This window comes from Cricetulus griseus, chromosome 3 (assembly GCF_003668045.3).
Source record: "Cricetulus griseus strain 17A/GY chromosome 3, alternate assembly CriGri-PICRH-1.0, whole genome shotgun sequence".
Classification (NCBI taxonomy): Eukaryota; Metazoa; Chordata; class Mammalia; order Rodentia; family Cricetidae; genus Cricetulus; species Cricetulus griseus.
The window spans coordinates 245,978,192-245,998,912 of NC_048596.1; the positions used below are offsets into that span (position 1 = coordinate 245,978,192).

Here is a 20,721-nt window from a genome sequence, read left to right on the forward strand (position 1 = left end):
GTCTACTCCTGCTATAAGCAGATGACCTTGGCAGATGTCCAAAAGGTGTGAGAATGGCAGATACTCAGGCTGCAAATGACTTGTGGCCCAGTCTCCTCCTGATCATAGGCAACCACAAGTGTGTCTGTGAGGCCCGCACCCCTGCTGCCGAGCTGTTTGCTCATTCTGACCTGAGAGCCACAGGGCAGGGGGAAAGGCTTCTCCAGTAAACACTACTGTGTTCCAGCCCCTCCGAGGGCTTCTCCTGAAATCTGCATCACTGATCCTGATGATCTTGGTCATTGCTAATCACAGGCATTAAGTATGGTCTCCCCAGGGCAGAGCAGCCTTCTGTCTTTGAGCATTCACTGTGTTCACTTTGCTAGCCAAGGAGGAGGAGGTTTTCCTTTAGACTACCTGCCAGTCTCCAAAGAATCTTGTAGTAGTTCCAACTGAAAACCACAGTCTTAGTGACTGTGGTAATATATCCAATCTCATCTACTGAGGAGACTGAGGCAGGAGGATGACAAGATCAAGGCCACCCTGTGCTATATAGAGTGAGGTCAAAGTTAGCCTGGGCAGGACCATATTTCACAATCAATAGGAAAATGATGGCTGGAGATATAACTCAGTAATAGAGCATTCATGGGATGCCGTCACAGGCACACACACACACACACACACACACACACACACACACACACATACACACACACACACACACACAAATGCTTAGAGAATAAAAGAAAGAAGGAAAGAATGGAAAATTGCCTCCAGGCAGACAGGAAGATTGGGAGTTCAAGGTTACCCTTTGAGGGCCAAAATTGGTTACATGAGACGTAGTCTTGGATAATTAATTAATTATATTATATTAATTAAAGTATTTAAAAAATAAAAGTACAATTTGTGAAAAACACAAAAGAGAAAGTCGGGCAGTGTAGCACATGCCTTTAATGCCATCACTCGGGAGGCAGAGGCAGGCAGATCTCTGTGAGTTCAAGGCCAACCTGGTCTACAGAGTGAGTTCCAGGATAGCCAGGACTGTTTCACAGAGAAAACAAAACAAAACACAAAAGAAGAGCTAAAATGTCCCTAGGGACACCTTGCCCACCCCACCCAAGTAGCCATCTTCATCTTTTCAGCAACATCCCATTCTTTTCCAGCCATACCAGAATTCCACAAAAAGCTGTCCTTGCTGTCTTTCTGGACCAAGTGCTGCAGCCCAGTTGGGGTCTACCACAGCTCTGCTGACAGAGTGATCAAACAGCTGGAGGCCAGCTTCGCCAGAACTATCAACAAAGAATTTCCAGGACTGGCAGAACCAGGTACAAACAGCAGTGAGGAAGGCTCCTCTTCCCCTGCAACCTGGGTGGTGAGGACATAAAAAGGCTAGCCTTGAAAAAGAAATTCATACACTCCTGGGAAAAGATGAGCTAGTCAGCTAGACTATAAATGATGCCGAGCATCGGGATGCCAGCGGGGGCAGTTTTTTAAATTCTGTATTCATTTTTTTTTTCTGCTGTGACAAAGCACCAGACAGAAACCGCTTATAAAGGAGAGGTATATGTTGACCAAATTTCAGGAGGTACAGTCCATCATGGCAGGAAAGAAATGGCAGCAAAAAGCAGGTTGGTCCAAGACGGTGGGAGCTCCCCGCCCCCGGCAAAGGTTCACCCCATGGCCATGTCAGCCTGCTAAACCCAGGTTCCAATGCTTCCAGAGCCTCACAAATGGCACCTCTGGCTGAGAAGCAAATAACACTTGAGCCTGTGGGAGACATTTCACACTCAATTCACAATGCCCATATGTCCTCTGTGTCTATATTGCTGCTCATGTTTGTACAGTTGTCCCTTGGTGTCTGTGGATGAATGAATGGTGCTGGAACCTGCCGTGCATAACTGAGTCTGTGTTTGCTTACATTCCTTGCTTATACCAGTATGGATTTGTATATAACCTCCACACTTCCTCCTCTATACCCCAGATGACTTATAATACTTGGTTAGGCAAACACCAAGTGAATGGTTGATAGATTACATTGCTTGGGGAGTGACTGCATTTAGAAGTCTCTACATGTTCAGTATAGATGCGCTTTTCCCTGGGTGTTCTTGGTCTGCAGTTGCTTAGATTCATAGATGTGGGACCCATAGGCACAGAGGGCTGAAAGTAAGCTTTTTCCATGAAAGTGTCTCCAATGTAAAAGTGTCTGATGGTACAATGACTTTTGAAGAATGGGGAGTTTCTATGGAATCCTAGTCTGTGCCTACAATATGAGCCAGCAATTCTGCTCTTAAATACATGAAGAGAAATGGTTTCTTCTAAGCACTCCTGTCTGTGTAAGAAGAGTCACAGCTTTAATCACAACACTACTCAAATGCCATGTGGAAAAGGAGCTACTATAACATACATAATGATATCACAGAGTATCATGTAGTATTTTCTTGGAGACTCTATTACTGTTACAGGCTACAGTCTGGGTGACTCTCACAGAGTCTATGTTGAGTAAAATAAGCCAGACATACTGTATATTCTGTTGGCATGAAAGTTCAAGAACAGGAAAAGCTCACTTATGCTGATAAAACTCAAGTTATGAATCTGGGCATGATGATGACCATCTATAATTGTAACACTTGGGAGATGAGGCAGGACGTTCAGGAGACTTAAGGCCAGCCTTGGATACATGTCAAACTGGACATCAACCTGGGCTGCGTGATGCCTCAGAAACAAAAGCAAAAGTGGAATTCAAATTATTCTTTCCTTTGGGGGAGGCTAAGTAGCTACCAACAGGAAAGGCCCCAAGAATACCTGAAGGGATGCTGGTAATCTTCCACATCCTGACATGTATGGTTTCATGTGGGTATGGAAAATGGGGAAGGTATCTCTCTGGCTGTACCCTGAAGGTTAGCTCACTGTAGCACTTCACCTTATACTACTATGATAAAAGGTCAGTGGAAAGGAAAGGGTGATAAAAGTGAAGGAATAAATGAATGAGCATGAGTACCATAATAAAAGGTGAATGAGGCTGGAGTGGTGGTCCAACAATTAAAATCACTTGCTGCTCTTCCAGAGGACCCCAGTTCAATTCCCAGCACATACATAACAGCTCACAAGTGTCTACAACTCCAATCCCAAGTGATCCAGTTCCCTATCCTGGTCTCCTTGGGCACCGAGCACACACAAACTGCACAGACATACATGCAGGCAAAGACACCCATACAAATAAAAATAAATAATAATAACAAATAGTTTAAGTGAATGCATGAATAACAAATTTCATGTTAAAGATGAATGTAAGTATTTGAAAAAAAGTTAAGTTGATATTAGTACCATGGCAAACAAATGAGCATGTAAGTACTATGATAGTCACATTTCCCACAGTGTAGTGGTTATCATGTTCATCATGAAATATCATGATAAAAGAGAGATGAATGGGTGAGTGAATGAATGGATGGATAAACGAATAAGTGATCATGTTTCTTAAGCCACTTTATCTCTTCCTTCCCAGTGTTTAGAACCCTGGTGTCCCAAATCCTGGACCGCTCTGAACCCCTGCTTCCCTCCAGCCTCTCCTCGGAAGTCATCACCGTGTTCCAGTACTACAGCTTCTTTACCAGCCATGGTGTGAGTGACCTGGAGACCTACCTAAGCCAGCTGGCCAGACAGGGTAAGATGTGGTCTCCTATTGTGATGCGGTAGTGTCTCGGTCTGGCGTCAGCTCTGGTCTTGCTACTCAAGACTACTAGTGAGTATTGCCCTCCACAGTTGAGCTTGCCTTTTCAGTGACTTCTGGACTTTTAACTTTAGTAAACTTCCTGGTATCGGAACAGGATCTCACTAATCACATTGGTCCCCAGCAGGGGTTCACTAAACAGGAAATTGGTAGGTGACTGGAGATCCCATTGTGTTCCTTCCTTTCTCAGCCTATTTGCAGTGCTAGTTCATATTGCCTTTTGTGATAGAATTCTTATTCAGCATAGACAGAAATGGACCCCAAATGAAGACTGGAGTGAGACAGTGGAAAGGAAGGGAAATGAGAAAAGATAAAAAGTACGATAGGCTGCCTGTTCAAGGAGGGTGAAGGGGGTGACTAGAGTGTGGCAAGCTTAGCCCAACCCTTTCACATGGCACTTCAAATATTGTACAGATCGTGTCTGAATAGAGGAAAATCTTTGGGAAAGCAGCAGATATTGGGCAGGGGCTGGTTTCAGGCTCTCAGGTCTATGCTCAATAAAGCCACCAAGATTTAGCAATCCAGGCAAAAAGGACAGGGGGAATAGGGCCTGTTCTCTGGGACCAGGTAGCGTCTGGTACAGCACCACAGAGCAGCAACTTGTCTGGCTCAGATCCAGGTTAGTTCTGCTCTTTCCAGAACATTAAATCCTGCAGCAATATGCAATGCAGTAATGTTAGTTGGCATGGTGAAGGAGACATTTCTGCCCAGCATGGGACACAAGTGCTTTAGAGAAAGCCTTGCAGGTGATATGCCTGGCACAAAAGACCAGGTCAAGGGGGGCCCTTTCTTACAGATGCAATGCCTCGTAGCATACATGTGATACTAGGCTTGCCAAGTGTAGATCAGTTTTCTAGTCAGATATATAAATTACTCAGGGTTTAGTGTGGCAGTTCATGGTCCCAACTCATAGAGATAGACCTTGACACACCCACCTATTCAGCAGGAGGAATGGGGAATGATAGTGGGAAAAAATACCATTTAACCTTTGGGAAATTTGTGGTTGTTTTGTTGTTGTTGTTGTTGTTGGTTTGGTTTGGTTTGGTTTGGTTTCTTGTTTGGTTTAGTGTTTGGTTTTTGCTTTTTTTATTAATTTATTTATTATGTACACAGTGTTCTGCCTGCATGTATGCCTGCAGGCCAGAAGAGGGCACCAGACCTCATTATATATGGTTGTGAGCCATCATGTGGTTGCTGGGAATTGAACTCAGGACCTCTTAACCTCTGAGCCATCTCTGCAGCCCACTGTTTTTTGCTTTTGTTTGTTTGTTTGTTTGGTTGGTTGGTTGGTTGGTTGGTTTTGTTTAAACTTTTATTTTTATCTTAAATTACATATATATGTGTCAAGTGTGGGTCTGTGCATGTGAGTGCAGTGCCCACAGAGACCAGAAAAAGGTATTGTACCCACCTAAGCTGGAGTTTTAAAGGGTTATGAGCCATTCCACCTGGGTGCTGAGAATGAAATTCTCTGATCCTATGCAAAAGCAGTTTGTGTTCGTAAGGCTGAGTCATCTCTCTGGCCCCTTGTTTTTACTTGTTTTTGTTTTTAGATAGGGTCTCTAGTCCAAACTGGCTTCAAACTTACTATGTAGCCATGGATGATCTTGAACTTCTGACCCTCCTGCCTCTATCTCCCAGGTTCTAAGAGTACAGGTGTGTACCACCATGCCCAGTTTATGTGATGTTGAAGACTGAACCCATTCACTTTGTATGTTCGAGGCTCTACCAACTGAGCTACGATCCCAACCCTTCCCTAATTCCTTCCCTTATTTTTCAATGTCTTTTTTTTCTTTCATTATAAAATGGATAATTTTTGCATTACAGAAAGTTTGGAAAATAGAAAAATATATTCAAATCTCTTTCCCCTACTTGTAAACTTTCATTTTCATTTGAACATGCATCGTTTTAGACTTCAAAATCGTATCTTGTTTAGACTAGAGTTTGTTTGTTTGTGTGCTTGTTTGTTTTTGCAGTAGAGAGGATTAAACCCAGGATCCCCAATACCAGACAAGCACTGTACTCTGAGCTAATGTCCCCAATGTGATTATTCCTTATAAAGTATTACATCTTGTTTTTAACTTAATATGCTTCATGCTGTTAAATATCAAATATTTTAAAACATTTTATTGGTTTTTCTATTGCCTTTATATTTAGATATATCCTTTGTATTTGTATTGTCAAATGTTTTCTGTGATTTGTTTGTTTAACAGTTATTTAATACTCCCTTGGGGATTTTATTGGTGTGCTTACTTACAAAGTAGTGGAACTAACAGACGTCCACAGTAAAGGAAACAGGAAATTAAAGCAAAATATCTAGATGATTCTCACCTTTATTCACTATGGGAACATGTTACAAGACGTGAACTTTGGCTTCTTCTTTCCCATATATTTCCCATGTTACTGAATAGACACAGTCTCATCGGTATGTTTTAGAGACCAAGAGATATCCTTGTTGGATATCTAGTTAGGGTCTATATTCTCAGAACATGGTCAGTTTGTCCCAGTGGAATTCAAAATCCTATAGTTTATCATAGATTCCGATTATCTCTAGATTCCGATCAACTAAGTGGCGTTCCCCTTCCAGTCCTGACCCTTCACCTAGGTAAGATTAGGTTTTTGGCATGTGGTTTTGAGTGAAAGACAATGTTTACTATGTTTATTAAGAAGGTGGCAGATGTTTTTTTTTATTTTCTCCATTGTATATTTTTATATTTGACTGTTTAATTTAATCTGTATGGTATGGGGTGATGAATGCCTATAACCACAACATTTGGGAGTAAGAGGCGAGGATCAGGAGTTTCAGGTCATCTTTTACTTCATTGAAAGTTCAAGGCTGGTCTAGGCTATATGAGTTTCATCTTTAAAAAGAAATCTATATTTTTTTGCCACCATTTTAAGGTAGAAATTCAGCTTTACACTTTTTTCCTACAATTCGCCTCATCTCAACACAATTATTTAAATCATTGACCTGTTCTCACTAGTTTGAAATACCACCTTGATCATAGACAGTTTTTATATACACTTGGGTCTGTTGTACATATGCTTTTACTGAAAACATAAGTGAAATGCTTGCATTCTCAACAAACATGCCACTGTGCTATCAGAACATGAGCTCTGGCTCCTCCCCTTCCAGTTGCCATGGTGCAGACCCTGCAGTCACTGAGAGATGAGAAACTTCTGCAGACTATGAGCGACTTCACACCCAGCAACCTCCCTGCCCAACAGGAAGTCCTCAGGACCCTGGCTCTGCTGCTCACCAGAGATGACAATGAGGTCAGCGAGGCTGTGACACTCTACTTGGCAGCAGCCTCCAAAAATGAGCACTTCAGAGAAAAGGTAGGATGCTAAATCTCGGGTATCCAGCCACAGGCTTAACTGTCATTTACCATTAACATACAGCTGCGCTCTAATCCTGGCACTCATCCCAAAGGCTGAAGCAGGAGGATTGCTGAGAATTCACAGTGGGCCTGGAATGGAGCTACCAAACTATGTTACTAGAGTTACTAACATCACAACAATTTCTGATATAGCTCAAAAATGACTGCGAAGGAAGAGTTCAAAACTTCCCAACCCTAGAAGTGGTGAGCATGTGAGGAGTGGGAGCACTGCAGATCTGAGCATCACACCTTGTCTTCGGTTATTGCCCTCTACCCTAGAGATGCACAAAATCTGTTAATGAAAAGCAAAAGTGGTATGGTTTTAAAAGAAAAACCAACAGAGGAAAAAAAACTGATCACTAAACTAAAACCTATAATCATTATTTCATATCTTCCAACAACCCTGAGTCTACAATCTGCTAAAATACGCCAATCAACTCTGAATACACTTGTGAGGCTTCATGATTTTTTTCTTACCCTGAACACTGTGAAAGGCCATGCTATAGTTTATCTCAGATGGTAATTTTTATATATTTTTATACATATATTTTAACTGGTATCTTTCAGTACTTCTTGTTATTTTTACAATACAAAAAATGGGTAACATATTTTTTTAATTTTTATTGTTAAATTTGTTCTTTGACAACTTAGTGCACATATATAGTACATTCTATGGCCTCTTACTCCCACCTTCTCATATCTCTCCCACCTCTGTCATATCTACCCCCTCCCACAAGTCACTTTCCCACACGGTTTCTTTCTTTGATCCGTTGAGTTTAACCAGGGCCGAATGTATGCCCATTGCAACTTAGTAGATAATGCCATTCAGAAAACAGTTAAAGATTAAAAACTCTCCCCCAGAATTCATCAGTATCCATTAGTCAAGAGATAGGGTCCCTACAGGCTCCTCCCCGATACATATGGCAGGCTGTCTTGTTCTGGGCTAGCACAGTCACCAGCTGCTGGGCCAGCAAAAAAAAAAAAAAAAAAAAACAGAAACACACACATAATCTGCAACACAGCAGGATCTCACCTAGGTTGCTGATGAATGTCGAGCCTTCAGCAGGTCAGAGAAAATGAAGAGGAGATACAGAGCAGGTGAACTACTGAACAGACAAACACACACACAAGGACTTTTCTGAGGCCCAAAGCTTAGTTCTTCATTTTATTATTCTTTCTGTTGCTTGTTCTCCTCTATTCCTTTTCTGTTCTGTTCCACCCTGATGTTTTCCTTCTGTTTCTCCTGGTGTCTTCCTTCCAGCTACTTCCTGATATCTTCCTTCTATGTCTTTCTTTCTGCATCTTTTCTGGTATTTATTTTCCTTCTCCCATGTCTTTATATTTTTCCCTTACGGCTTATATATCCCAAAGAATACAAGTAAAAACAACATGTTTTCTATATCCCTTACGTAATTATGTATTACAGGTGAAAAACAAGTTGTCCCAAGAACCCACATGTATTCATACCCAAGCAACTTGCTATAGATTAACAGAGTGTAAGCAACCAAGGTATTTTTCTCAGCCAGTTCTTTTGCTGGCATGCTGTATTTGCAGTTACAAAGTCAGTTTCCGTAGTGTAGTGTTTAATCACATTCATCTAACAAAGAAAGGGCCAATCATTTTATTATTTATCTCAAAAGGTAATTTTATTTAAAAAATATTAAAGTATCCACAAATTAAGTTTATTTAAAATAAAAACTTTTATATACGTAAAACAACCAGTCAGTTAGACTTTAAATCCTTGGGGTACATCCCACTCATCAACAGTTTTCTACATCAGGAAGCTGAGGGCAGAAATTGGTACAAGGAATTAATTATCACCTTTGATCACCAACCCATCCTAGCAAGAAAGGTACATTAGCCAGCAATAGCCAGGCTGCCATTGTTCTTGTTTCTTGACCTCAATGAGTCCCTCACTCAAATAGTTGCCTTCCTATATTGCTCCCCAAGATTTTCCACCTCAAAGCCATTAACAAAAACACCTTAACCTGATCTTATTCACAATTCTACATATCTAAATTCTTTCTAAGGGTGGTGGTTAAATCATTAATCTGCTCCAGCAGCAATGCTTGGAAAAAACTCAATCACCATATATTGTAAGTACCAGTAACACTGGCCAGTGAGGGGCTAGAAACCCCTGAGAATTTTCATACAACCCATAGATTATGAGGGCTATTATGACCATGAAGGCAACAATCAGAGTTATGCTCAATAACATCATGAGGTCCTCAGGACATGTAGTCCCAGGGATTTGCCTCTCCAAGGCTCATGCAGGTATAGCTTTGCCAACTACCCATGAGTTCCAATGCTGCCTATTGGTCCCTCCCATGGTCCCCGATATTCCCCCACCCCAATTACCCTCCTTTGTTCCCCTGCTTTATGTACTATTTGAATGACAAACAGTTCAAAATATCTCACAGCATCTCTCCTTCCTTTCAGGCCTTGCTCTATTATTGTGAAGCACTAACAAAGACCAATCTCCAGCTACAGAAGGCAGCATGCCTGGCCCTAAAGAGCCTGGAGGTAAAGCCCGATCCCAGAGGGCCATAGTCCCACATGGTCCAGAATCAAAGTCCCTCAGCCCTGTCCAGACCCAGAGCCTCCCAACCCTGTCCAGACCCAGATCCCTACACTCCAGTTCAAACTCAGAGGCCCACACTCCTATCCAAACTCAGAGACCCCATCCCTGGTCAACCCTAGAACAACTTGAATCTGTTAAGCTTAGATGCAAGCTGTGGACGTATCGGATTCTTTCCTATTCAAAGCCCCTCTGGTAGCAGCAGTGTCTCATCTCCTTGGAGCTGCATAACCAGGGACCTTTTCCCCCATGAACAATGACTGCACAGGATTTGTTAGTAGCCAAGTGGGGAACAATTGCCCTTTACCACTGCCTATAAGAGCCAGTGTGACTTGGGGTCAATGTTATAAAAAAGTATCTTAACCACCAAAGAGATGATATGATCATTTCCCCAGTGTTTATTTGTATAAATTAGCATAGAAAAGTAAAGCTTGCACTGAAGTATCTCAACTCAGTTTGCCACTTAGTTCGCAGACCCTTTCTCTTGAAATTAGTTTGCAGGAATGTTCAGACTTTGATACCATGACATGATGTCATTATCTATAAAGTTCACAGCTGAGTTTCAAAAAAAAAAATCACACACTGTTTTAAGTCTGTGATTTTGTGTCAGGCTCCACTGTTGTTCTCAGGCACTCAGGAACAGCAGGCTGCATGTTGGCTGCACCTGACAGCTGAGCAATGGTAACTAACTTGCTAGAGGAGACTTTAGTGAGCTGGGAGAGGGCCAAACGCAGACACAAGGAAGCAAAGGCTGCAGATTTCCAACGGAAGTGTGTCTTTCGGCGGGCTAGAATTCATGTGTGACCCGCCTTTACCACAGAAACATTAGGAGGGGGCCCAGGAAAAGGAATGAGAGGGCCACACCTTAATGCTTACCTTAGATGGGCACATGGGACAAGGAGCAGACCTGAGGGGACATGAAAACAAGGGATTAGTGCCATAAAAGGAAAAGTTAATGATCTGTGAAGGAAAACAACCGTGGGAAATTTTGCCTTCCTTGTGACTTGACAGAAAATTACCTTCAAGTGACCCAACCCACACTCCCCCCCCAAAAAATGTCCCCATTGGGTAAGTATTTATTTGGGCACCCTCCTGGTGTGCTGTGACTCATCAGAGCTGAGTGTTTCTGCCACAGTCTTCACATGGATAGACACATGGGGTGCAGCAGTCTATCTGGGCTCTACCTGACTTGTTTTAACCCGGGCAAATGCCCAGCTGAGCCTACCACATTGCTGCTCTCTTCCTTTTCTCCCGGAAGATACAGTCCCTTCTGGGAACAGAAGCCCTCTTTCCAAACCAACCCCAACTCATGAAAAGAATTCCACACAACATGTTGTTTCAATACAAGCACAAGAGTTTTAAAATGAGAGTAGTTTTGGACTCAGTGGGCTACAGCTTAAAGAATTAGCTGTTTAGTCTCCTGGAAGACTGGGTCTAAGTGTCAGGCACTAATCTGTTTTCCCTGACAGGCCACCGAAAGCATTAAAATGCTAGTGACCCTGTGTCAGTCTGACACTGAAGAAATCAGAAACGTGGCCTCAGAAACGCTCTTGTCTCTCGGTAAGTTTGTTTCTTATATGTTTGCTGACTTCTGACATTCTCCTGGGAACTGGAAGGACATTTCTTGTCCTCTGCTTTGTCTGCCTTCCCTTTGGCTGTGCACCCACTGCTCCTAGAACAGGAGAACTCGATTGTGTCCAGATCTTGCCACGCCCCTTGTTCTCTCTGCACAAGAATCAGGGTTTTTCTCCCTTGTTATCTCCAAGACTTCGTCAGTCTATGCCCTGTTTAGAATCAAGACTATGATTTGAGAATGGTGGCTCATACCTGTAACCCCAGCACTGAAGGGTGGAGGCAGGAGAATCACCTCAAGTTCAAAGACAGTTTAGGCTACACTGTGAAACTGTCTCATACCACAGAAGGCAAATAGGAACTCTAGAAATCCTGGCATGGCTGCCAGTGTGAGTATGACACACCAAAGTCAATGTGCCTGACCTCTGCCCTGAATGCTGTGCACCCCCAATTGCTTCAGCCAGCCTCACGGCGACCTCTGACTACCTGCTGTCCTATTCTCACCAAGCATCATTTCATTCCGGGATATCCAGATAGCCCCTCCCCACTTCACTTTGTGAAGGTTTATGCCTTTTTTGCTCATTTGGGTAGACTTGGGAGGATGAGGATGACAAAGATTTTTTTTTTCTTTTTCCTTTTTTAAAAGACAATGTCTTATGTATCCCAGGTTAGCCTTAAACTCACTATGTAGCCTAAAAATGGTCTTGAATTTCTGATCCTCCTACCTCTACTCCCAGTGAGCCAGCATTACATGTCTGTGACACAGTTTCTGATTTATTTGGTGCTAATGATCAAATCCAGGATCTTGATCATGTTAGACCAGTGCTCTACCAACTGAGCCACCATCCTCAGCCAACAGAAAAACCTTTCTTAACTCTGCATAAAACAGTCAGTTGTTGCTGGTAGCTCACAGCTGTAAATCAAGCACTTCAGAGGTTGAGGCAAGAGGCTTGCAACAAGTTTGGAGCTAACTCCACATAGAGGGATGCTCTCTTAGCCTAGACACACGGGGGAGGGTCTAGGCCCTACTCCAAATGATATGACAGACTTTAAAGCTCCCCCATGGAAGGCCTCGCCTTCTCTGGGGAACAGAAAGAGGATGGGATAGGGGGTCTGTGGGGATCAGGGGAGGACGGGAGAAGGGGAAGGAGAGAGAACTAGGATTGACATGTAAAACAAGCTTGTTTCTAATTTAAATTAAAAAATTTTACTTAAAAAAAAAACAAGTTTGGCCGGGCGTTGGTGGTGCATGCCTTTAATCCCAGCACTCGGGAGGCAGAGGCAGGCAGATCTCTGTGAGTTTGAGGCCAGCCTGGTCTCCAGAGGAGTGCCAGGATGGGTTCCAAAGCTACACAGAGAAACCCTGTCTTGAAAAAATCAAAACAAAAAAAAGTTTGGGGCTAGCCTGGGCTACATATTGAGTTCCAAGCCAGTGTGGTCTACAAAGTCCCTATCTACACAGAGAGAGGAGGAGAGGGCAGGGAGAAAGGAATAAGGGAGAGTTATAGAAACCTTTACTATAGTCACATAGTCTAAAGTCTAAAAATACTCCTCTAATAGCATTTAAGCTTAATCCTGCCAATGTCTCCAGGAAAAAAAGCCACTCTGGTTTGACAATACATCTTCATCATGTGAAGAAGACTCATGGTTCTTGCAACCACCATGAAAAAACCCATTTATTTTGAGACCTTCTTTCTTATGGGATTAATAAGAACTAGTGCTGCTGTTGAATACACCATTGTTTGCAGAGGAAGCTTGGCCAGCCTGTGTTTGCTTAAAGGATAAAATAGTTATTCCGTGTGGCTGTTTTAGATATAGAAGTTATTTAATTCTCTAAAACATACCCAGGGTATTAGTGGCTTAAAGTCTTTTATCCCTCAGGGTTCTGAAATAACAATGAAGGTTTAAAAAATAAACAACAGCCAGCTGTTTGCAAAGCACAGTCAGCGTCTGTCTCCCATTCCATGGAAAATTGAGGAGGGGTGTGCCTATGCCCCAAGACTCACTTAGCTGCACTCCTGGCTGCATCTCCAAGAATGAGCACCACCTCTGCTCCTCCACCACCCTTTCCACGGGACTCACTCTTTCACCCAGGCCTCACCAGCATGATTCAGGCATCTGAACTTGCATACCCAACTCTCCAGGGGAGCCTAATGTCACTGTGCCTCTGCTGCACCCAATGTGGCTGCTCCCTGAGGTCTCCAGGGGGGCCCTGCACTGGGATTTTAAAGCCTTTTGGGTGATTATAATATGAAGTAGAGTTGGAAGACCCCACCCCTGAACTCAATGTTGTGACTTTTCCTTGGCCCTAATGCAAAAATACTGGTGCATTTTTCTCACACACAAGTTTATCTTGTATGCGAGAGTGTGTATGTGTTAGGGTCATGCCTGTTAGGGCACCTGTGTGAAGGTACTTCCCGTATGTAAATCAAAGGGATTGAACTCAAGTCACCAAGCTTAGTTGCAAACATCTTTTACCTGTGGCCTTGGCTATGCTCGAACAGCCAGTGGGGTCTATGACTCCCCAAATCCAGGCTTTCTGTCCTCTGAAACTCTGCCTGTATCATGACGCTTCAATCAAAGCTCACTGACAGCCAGGTATTAGCAAAATCTCCTGAGGGCCAGCTCTGGTTGTGTTACTATAACAATAAGGGCTGAACATACCTCATTTCAAATGATTTTTTTTTGCTATATTTTTTGTGCAGATTTTTTTATTCAAATTAGAAACAATATTGTTTTACATGACAATCCCAGATCCCTTTCCCTCCTGGCCTCCCCTACCACCTCCCCCAACTAACACCCTACCTATCACATATCCTTTCTGCTCCCCCTGGACGGTGAGGCCTTCCATAGGGTGTCATCAGAGTCTTTCGTATCCTTTGGGATAGGGCCTAGGCTCTCCCCCTTGTGTCTTGGCTCAGGTAGTATTCCTCTATGTGGAATGGGGAATACAAAGTCCACACCTATGCGAGGGATAAGTACTGAACTACCACAGGAGGTCCTGTAGATTACCGAGGTTTCCTCACTGAAACCCATGTTCCTGGGGTCTGGATCAGTCCTATGTTGGTATTCCAGCTATCAGTCTGGGGAGCAAGGGTTCCCCAATGTTCAGGTCAGCTGTTTCTGTGGGTTTCACCAGCCTGGTCTGGACCCCTTTGCTCTTCACTTGTCCTTTTCTGCATCTGGATTCCAGTTCAGTTCAGTGATTAGTTGTGGGTGTCTGCTTCTACTTCCACCAGCTGCTGGATGAAGGCTATAGGATGGCATATAAGGCAGTCATCAATCTCATTATCAGGGGAGGGCATTGTTGCTTAGATTGTTAGCTGGTGTCATCTTTGTAGATCTCCAGACATTTCCCTAGTGCCTGATCTCTCTGTAAACCTAAAATGTCTCCCTCTATTATGGTATCTCCTTTCTTGTTATCTTCTATTCTTCCCCCAACTCAGCCTTTCTGCTTCCTCATGTCCTCCTCACCCCTCCTCTTCTCCACTTCTCATTCTTATTTCAAATGATTTAACAAAAAATGTTTCAGTTTGTTGCCTTTTTTAAATTTGGGATATTTGCATATACATGAGATATCTTAGAAGTGAAGTCTAAGTTTAAAGCTCAAAATTGTGTGTTATAAAGGCAATTTTATGTACCATTTTAAATTCACATATATTGGACTATAACCTATCATGCCCAAGGGTTATGAGGCTCCCACTTGTGGAGTCTTACAGTGTTCAGGGATCTGGACATTGAAGCATTTTGGATTGGGAATTTTGGATTACAGATGTTTAACCTGTGCTGGGGGTGGCATTCATAGAGAACTTTAGCTCTATTTTTGAGGCTCTGTCCTTCTCTAAAACCAATCATGTTAGTATATTCCCAATGTTTTGTTAACCTATGTTCTCCTTCACATGAAGGAGCTGTGCATGGCTGGTTAAATCAGTTTGCCTCACTAAGGAAGCCGCATCCTATCTGTCTCTATGCTTCATTTTCCCCTTTCAAAAGCTCAAGACAATGCTGGAAATTTAAGATACTGTGCTAAGCAAATTTACTCCTTTTTTTTTTTTTTTTGAACTAGGAAGGAACCCCTGGTCTCCTGCTTGCTAGGCAAGTGCCCTACAACTGGGCTAAATAAACATCTCCCTTTAAAACATTTTATTCCGCCGGGCATTGGTGGCTCACACATTTAATCCCAGTACTCAGGAAGCAGAGGCAGGCGGATCTCTGTGAATTTGAGGCCAGCATGGTCTCCAGAACAAGTTCCAGGACAACCTCCAAAGCAATACAGAGAAACCCTGTCTTAGAAAAAAATTATTCTGAGATAAGATTTCACTGAGTTGTCCAGGTTTTGCTTGAACTGGCAGTGATCCTTCTGCCTCAGGTTCTTGTGTAGGTAGGATTACAGGCCTATACCAGCATACCTGGCTTTATTTATTTTCTTATGACCACTTCTCAGTATAGCCAAGGCAGTCTTTTGACTCTCTCTGTAATCTGAACATTATCCCTGGCTCATGCCCAGCCCTCATATTCCTATATTTTAATCATTTTAATAGTAATAAAATTGATTTTCAAAATGTTAGCTATATAGGATGTTGCTACAGAGGCCAGAGAGATGGCTCAGTAGGTAAAATGCTATCTGCACACATCTGAAATGAACTTAGTCCTCAGAAGCCAATTAAAAAGCTAGAAGCACACACATCTGAAATAACAGCATTCCTACAGTGAAGTGGAGACAAAAGACTCACTCAGAACACAAAGACCAGCTAGAGTGGAGTATGCAGTGCAGTTGAAACAAGAGGGACCAGGATGCTGTCCCTGACCTCCACATGCATGTAGTGGTGCAGTGCACTCACATGCACCCACATGAATAATAAGTAAATAAACAAAAGATGTGGCTCTAAACAAAACTGAATGACCCATTGCCTGGAGGAGCACTGTGTGTTTTGGGGATTATCTTCTTTAGGGTTTCTGCTGCTGTGAAGAGACACCATGATCATAGCAACTTTTATAAAGGAAAATATTAATTGAGATGGTGGCTCATTGTCATCTTGAAAGGACATGGCAGCTGGGAGTATGGTGAGGAAAAGGAGCTGAGCGTTCTACTTCTTGGTCCAAAGGCAACAAGAAGTGAACTGAGATACTGGGTGTGGCTTGAGCATACATGAAACCTCAAAGCCCACCTCCACAGTGACACACTTCCTCCAAAAGGCCACACCTACTCCAACAAAGCCACACCTCCCAATAGTGCCATTCTCTATGAGCTTATGGGGATCAATTACATTCAAGCTACTACAGGGCTAAAGACTAACTTTCAGCTAAAGCTTGAAAGCCTAACTTTTAAAAATTAACTTTTACCACTAAGCATGTAGATGTACATAATGATATAATGCATAATGATGTCTATATATGATATAGTGAACTAAATCAATATAGAATATGTTCAAGTTACATAGAGATTCAATACGGTGAGGTCAAAGATAACCCTTACTGAAATCCCTAATGCACTAAACAAAAATTAATCTGTCGTGTGCAATTGGCAGCAGCTGGCAAGAACTTGTGCTTTGTTTTGTGCTTTGCCTTTCATCTGGTCTCTAATATTAACTCAAAAGTTCTTGGTTCTTCTAAGCATTGCCTAGAAATCTATAACATAAGAACAGTAAAACAACTTTTTCTTAACCTAGTAACTAGCTAAGATAGCAGCAGAAGGCTGAGGGTACAGTTCAGTGGGAAAGTGTTTGGTCCCATACATGAAGTCCTGGGTCCAATCCCCAGGAACTGTGAGAAAAATGTAGCAATAGCATGGCTCCACCATGTTATCCTGCATGATGGATAAACAAGTTAAATTCAAAGTGTTATTCATGTTTAAATGTTCCCTATCCAGGAGAAGACGGACGGCTGGCATATGAACAGTTAGACAAATTCCCTCGAGACTGTGTTAAAGTCGGAGGTCGTCATGGAACCGAAGTTGCAACAGCCTTTTAAATTTCACTTTAGCAATGCCTGACTGCTGTCCCGACACCTGGCCCTTGCCATCAAGAGGGTGCTGTGCTGTGAGCAGACAGCACCTGGAACTTGCAGGGTGCTGCCGCTGTTGCCAGTGTAGAGATCTCAAAGTCCAATTGTGCTGTACTGTCAACTTTTCCTTGTCCCACAGAACGGGGCTGTGCAGAACTCACCAGACCGCATCACAGTTGTGTCTGACAGCACTTCAAAGTCCATCTTACTTTACTGTGAAATTTGCAAATAGTCCTCTTCACACCTGTTTGGAAGTTCATCTGTAAGCTTGAACTCTTCATGCGCTATTTGGATAAGTATCATATGCCTTGCCACTTTTCTGCTGGGTTGGTTCTCAGGGTTGAGTGGCCCTTTAGCTACCTACTTTTATTTAAAAAAAAAAAAAAAGGCACAAAAAGAAATTTCTTCAAAGAGAAGTTTTCTTAGAGAACCCGACAAAATGATCAATTGTAAGAGACTAAGTTTCGGAGCTGAGGATGTAGATCCCGATGTGCCCCCTCGGTGGGCACCGAGCTTTGGTTCATCTTCAGCACCACAAACTGCGGTGTGCTCCCCATGTAATCTCAGTGCTCAAAGGGGGGAGGAAGTAGGGCCAGAAGTTCAAGGTCATCTTCAGCTACCTACGGAGTTCCCAGGGCAACTGTGGAGGGTGGAACCTAAGTTTTATATCTTAGTTTTGTTTTGTTTTAGTTGCTACTATTTGTTTCATTTTTCCATCTTGAGAATTCCCATATCATCCATCCAAATGGTTTAAAGATTAATTAAAAGTACTGCATCTTTAAGATTGTACCTATACTATTAAAAGTAAACAAAAAACTTGAAGCTTAAGCTTTTGTTCTTTAACAAGAAGCATCTTTATCACACTCTGCTTGTTTGATTTGTGTTTTATCTTGAGACAGCCTCACTATTGCAGTCCTGACTGTCCTGGAACTCAATATACAGACCAGTCTGACCTTGAACTTGCAACATTTCTTCAGCCTCTGCCTCCAGAGCTGGAATTACAGGTGCAAGCCACTAGGCCTGGTTCCACATTTGTAATTTTTTTTTCCTAAGACAAATACAAACCCCAAAGTTGTAGATTTAGAAAGATGTACTGTTCTTTCAGGTGGGAGCCTGGAGTTTGGATGAGTCCTAACTGGGTAGAATAGTGGGGTAGTGGAAGTAATCCCTGCTTCCATAAAAATTGTCCAGGAGACTAGGAAGTGCCTGGCCTTAAGAGATGGAAACCACCCCATAACTTCAATAGAAGCTCAGAACCAGGGTGGAGATTCAGCCACTTACTAAGTGTGGAAGGGGTGGGTATGCCAAGACATCACAACAACATGTGTGAGTGCAATTTAAACTGTATTCTGGATGTGTTTGTATAAAGTACCAATTAGATATTAGTTTCAATATTTACATTTTAGCAAGACTTTTAAAAGGGTTCATTTCATTTTAAAGTGAAATTTGCCAGACCTCTGGCAACATATTCTTTCAACTGTGAAGTTCCACTGTACATTTTTGTAAATTTGTAAATATATATGCATATATCCCTCATTTTAAAGGTACACTGTACAGTTATAGTGTGTATAGGCTATAGTCTTTGTTAAATGGTTGAAATGTCTCTTTTATAGAAAGTCAAATCACAGCTATTACAGAGCTTTTGTTTGGTTTGGGATTTGAAACTTTTTAACTATTGCATGGATAATTTCACATCTTTTGTAGTCACCTCTGTGTTTTAGTTTTGGTTGGGGAAGTGCTTTCAGTTTTGTGGTATTTGTATTCATCACTCTTTCAATCATGTAAGTTGAAATAAAAATTATTTTTAATTACTAGTCTAATGTAGAATCTGATATATATTTTAATTTTTATCTATTATTATGTGTATGCATAATGTGACAGGGGGGGCATGCATGCCATGGTGCATGCCTTGTGGAAGTCAAGGGACAACTTTGTAGAGTTCGTTCTCTCTTTCCCCCTTTACATAGGTTCCTCAAATCAAGCTCAGATTGTCAGGCTTGCATAGCAAGGGCCTTTCCTCACTAAGCCATCTCACGGTCCTTATCTATTTTGCAATTCCCTTCTTGAGTTAGTATTTATACAATACATCACTACACGTTGTCCACTTTGATTTTATTATCCTGAAAATCCTAAGGGAATTCTGTATCCTGATATAAGTAGTAGACTAGAATACGCAGGAGGAAAGCAACTGTTTAAAAATATCTTCCCAGCACGCAGGAGGCAGAGGCAGGCAGATCTCTGAGTTTGAGGCCAGCCTGGTCTACAAAGTGAGTGCTTGGGCTATACAGAGAAACCCTGTTTCAAAAAGCAACACAAAAAAGTAAACAAACAAACAAAAGAACAAAACCTCTTCAGACTGAAGCAGCAGCCCACCTGCCTTTCCTGAGTGATAAAACTATTCCACAAAAGCCATAGTTTCCGCTCTTGAAACCAGCCATTCTGTAAGTATCAAGGCCTAGCCAGATCTTCATCCGCTTTGCATTGGTCTGCCCCTCTCATCTGTACTCAGTATAGGTTCATTGTATATTTGTAGTATCTTCTCCCAATTTTTATTCAGTTATTTGAGTGTGTGTGTGTGTGTGTGTGTGTGTGTGTGTGTGTGTGTGTGTGTGTGTATGCACATGTGTGCGCCAAGTTTGCTCTTGTGCACACATGGAAGCCAGGATAAGTCATGTGTCCTCTGTCACACTTCACCTATTCCTTTGAGGGTCTGTCTGGGGTTCGTATTCGTATATCTAAGCTAGAAGCCAGCAAGACCCAGCAATCCTCCTCTCCCCTCCTCTCCTCAGAGCTGAGGTTATAGGCTTATATGGGATGCCCTGCTGGAATCTGAACTCTGATCTTCATGATTTCACAGCAAGTACTTCTAACAGCTGAGCCATCTCTCCAGCCTGTTCCCTGTCCACCCCACCACACTTTTGAGACCAGGTCTTTATAGCTGAGGCTGCCCTTGAACTCATTATACAGCAGATAATGACCTCAGTGAATACTTCCATTGAGATTTCAGAAGACAAGCCTGGAGGTCAGGCATGTGTGGCAGGGTGGAAGTCCTGCAAGTGTTGCCTACCCACCCCCACCAGGAAGGCAATGCAGGAAGCTGCACTGAGTGAACCCAAAGCTGCAATGGAAGAAGTTATGGCCAGAATTCGGGGCAGGAAGCTGCAACTAGTGAACAGAGCCAGCCTGAGGGAGCAGTCAGGTGGGCTGCAGTTAGCAAGGCTCACATCACTGTGTCCAGTATGCTGGCCATGGAGCTGCAGGACCTCATGTTTTCTCTGCTGGGATTTTGTTTCACCTTCACTTTTGTCTGCTCTTTCCTTTCAGTGCCATATTCCTCCCTTCTGAAATGTGAATGTTTATCCTGGGCTATTGGATCTTGGATTTACAATGAAGTTTGGCTGGGGTCTCAGATTTCCAACTTGGACATTTGAGCAGTAGAAGAACCGTTAAAACTCTGGGGACTCTTGGAGATGGACTAAATGGGT

At 42.6% G+C, this 20,721-nt stretch overlaps 1 protein-coding gene across 2 annotated transcripts in view; it reads left to right on the forward strand.

Annotated features, from left to right (window-relative positions):
- Window positions 1-17,203, forward strand: part of Ripor2 (RHO family interacting cell polarization regulator 2) — a 57,505-nt gene extending 40,302 nt beyond the window's left edge. For both annotated transcript variants that reach the window (XM_035441515.1, XM_035441516.1), the window contains 6 exons: window positions 1,143-1,304; window positions 3,482-3,640; window positions 6,840-7,042; window positions 9,523-9,606; window positions 11,131-11,221; window positions 17,103-17,203. In XM_035441515.1, coding sequence (XP_035297406.1) covers window positions 1,143-1,304; window positions 3,482-3,640; window positions 6,840-7,042; window positions 9,523-9,606; window positions 11,131-11,221; window positions 17,103-17,203 — 800 coding nt within the window. The remainder of the gene's footprint in view (window positions 1-1,142; window positions 1,305-3,481; window positions 3,641-6,839; window positions 7,043-9,522; window positions 9,607-11,130; window positions 11,222-17,102) is intronic.
- The last annotated feature ends 3,518 nt before the right edge of the window (window positions 17,204-20,721 follow it).